Source organism: Sphaeramia orbicularis, unplaced genomic scaffold, assembly GCF_902148855.1.
Source record: "Sphaeramia orbicularis unplaced genomic scaffold, fSphaOr1.1, whole genome shotgun sequence".
NCBI lineage: Eukaryota > Metazoa > Chordata > Actinopteri > Kurtiformes > Apogonidae > Sphaeramia > Sphaeramia orbicularis.
The window spans coordinates 123,155-125,731 of NW_021941639.1; the positions used below are offsets into that span (position 1 = coordinate 123,155).

A 2,577-nucleotide genomic window follows, 5' to 3' on the forward strand; every position below is an offset into this window, starting at 1 on the left:
ACCTTAACCTAACTAACCCTAACCTTAACCCTAACCAAACTAACCCTAACCTTAACCCTAACCCAACTAACCCCCACCCAACTCACCCTAACCCAACTAACCCTAACCTTAACCCTAACCCAACTAACCCTAACCTTAACCCTAACCCAACTAACCCTAACCTTAATCCTAACCCAACTAACCCTAACCCAACTAACTCTAACCCTAACCCAACTAACCCTAACCTTAACCCAACTAACCCTAACCTTAACCCAACTAACCCTAACCCACTAACCCTAACCCAACTAACCCTAACCTTAACCCTAACCCAACTAACCCTAACCTTAATCCAACTAACCCTAACCTTCTTCCCGTCTGTTCTGCTCAGTGTGCTGTATGTATAGTGAGCTCCCTGCCTCCTTTACTGAGGACAGAAGCAGCTGTAGGAAGTGTAGTTTAGTGTCAGGGTTGGAGGCCAGGGTTTCTGAGTTAGAAGCACGGCTCTGCACTTTGGAGGCTAAGGCTAAACCTAGCTATACCCAGGTAGCAGCAGGGGCCGCAGATCATGCTTGTAGTAGTAGGAATGTTCGCGTGGTTAGCCCCCCAGCGAGTCCCGTGCAGCCGGGAGAGACCAGGGACGGATTTGTGACAGTACAGGGGAAGCGCAGTGCTAGACGCAAAAACTTAGTGCACCAACAGCTTCCCGTCTGTAATAGGTTTGATCCCCTCAGCGACACACCGGCTGAACCGGATACACCCGTAATTGGCAGCTCCATAGTCAGAGACGTGAAGCTCCCAGCGGTGTCTATCAGGTGTTACCCAGGAGCCAGAGTCGGTGACATTGAAGGAAACCTTAGGCTTTTACAGCAGAGTAGGACCAGGTTCCGCCGGATCGTTATTCACGCAGGTGGTAACGACGTCCGGTGGAGACCATCTGAGGTTCTTAAATTGAACGTAGCCTCGGTATGTAAACTTGCTAGGTCGATGGCTGACACCGTAGTATTCTCTGGACCCCTGCCCAATTTTGTCAATGATGAGATGTACTCTAGGTTCTCATCATTTAACCGCTGGTTGTCTAGATGGTGCCCAGAAAACAACATTGTTTTTATTGACAATTGGCGTGCGTTCTGGGGAAAGCCCGGGCTCATTCGCAGAGACGGCATACATCCCACTTGGGAGGGTGCCTGTCTTTTAGCTCACAATCTGGCCGCTTGCCTTAGTCTTCCAAAGTGACCCTTCAGAGTGGGGGCCCGGGAGCAGAGTTGTAGTGTAAAACACTTCTCTGTTAATCACTCACTTCTTCCCGAGCTGTCACACATCCAGTGTTTAGGAAAGAAGATAGAGACTGTGTCTGTTCCTCGTGTAGTATCCATCCATTATCCACCGCTTATCCGGGGCCGGGTCGCGGGGGTAACAGTCTAACCAGGGATGCCCAGACTTCCCTCTCCTCAGACTCCTCCTCCAGCTCTTCCGGGGGGACCCCGAGGTGTTCCCAGGCCAGCCCACAGACATAGTCTCTCCAGCGTGTCCTGGGTCTTCCCCGAGGTCTCCTCCCGGTGGGACATGCCCAGAACACCTCCCCAGGGAGGCGTCCAGGAGGCATCCGAAACAAATGCCCGAGCCACCTCACCTGGCCCCTCTTGACGTGGAGGAGCAGCGGCTCTACACCGAGCTCCTCCCTGGTGACTGAGCTCCTCCCCCTATCCCTAAGGGTGCGCCCAGCCACCCTGTGGAGGAAACTCATTTGGACCGCTTGTATCTGGGATCTTGTCCTTTCGGTCCTGACCCAAAGCTCATGACCATAGGTGAGGATAGGAACGTAGATTGACCGGTAAATCCAGAGCTTCTCCTCTCGGCTCACCTCCTTCTGAACCACAACCGACCGATACAGCGACTGCATCACTGCAGACGCTGCACCGATCCGTCTGTCAATCTCACGCTCCATCCTTCCTTCACTGTGAACAAGACCCCAAGATACTTAAACTCCTCCACTTGGGGCAAAGACTCTCCACCGACCCGGAGAGGGCAGACCACCTTTTTCCGGTCCAGAACCATGGCCTCGGATTTGGAGGTGCTGATCCTCATCCCGCTCGCTTCACACTCGGCTGCAAACCACCCCAGGACACGCTGAAGGTCCAGGTTCGATGAGGCCAACAGGACAACGTCATTTGCAAAAAGCAGAGACGAAATCCTGTGGCTCCCAAACCGGACCCCCTCCGGCCCCTGGCTGCGCCTAGAAATTCTGTCCATAAAAATTATGAACAGAACCGGTGACAAAGGGCAGCCCTGCAGGAGTCCCACATGCACCTGGAACAGGACTGACTTACTGCCGGCAATGCGAACCAGGCTCCTGCTTCGGTCATACAAAGACCGGACTGCCCTTAGCAAAGGGCCCCGGACCCCATACTCCCGAAGCACCCCCCACAAGATACCATGAGGGACACGGTCGAACGCCTTCTCCAGATCCACAAAACACATGTGGACTGGTTGGGCGAACTCCCATGAACCCTCGAGCACCCGATGGAGGGTATAGAGCTGGTCCAGCGTTCCGCGACCGGGATGAAAACCGCATTGTTCCTCCTGGATCCGAGGTTCGAC

General features: G+C 53.9%; 1 protein-coding gene across 1 annotated transcript; it reads left to right on the plus strand.

Annotated features, from left to right (window-relative positions):
* Positions 1 to 345: 345 nt before the first annotated feature.
* Positions 346 to 1,351, plus strand: LOC115416657 (uncharacterized; the record flags this gene model as incomplete). The annotated part of the gene is made up of 1 exon (XM_030130503.1): positions 346 to 1,351. A coding segment is annotated over one exon (867 nt), but the record flags the coding sequence as incomplete, so codon positions are not given.
* Between the last annotated feature and the right edge of the window lie 1,226 nt (positions 1,352 to 2,577).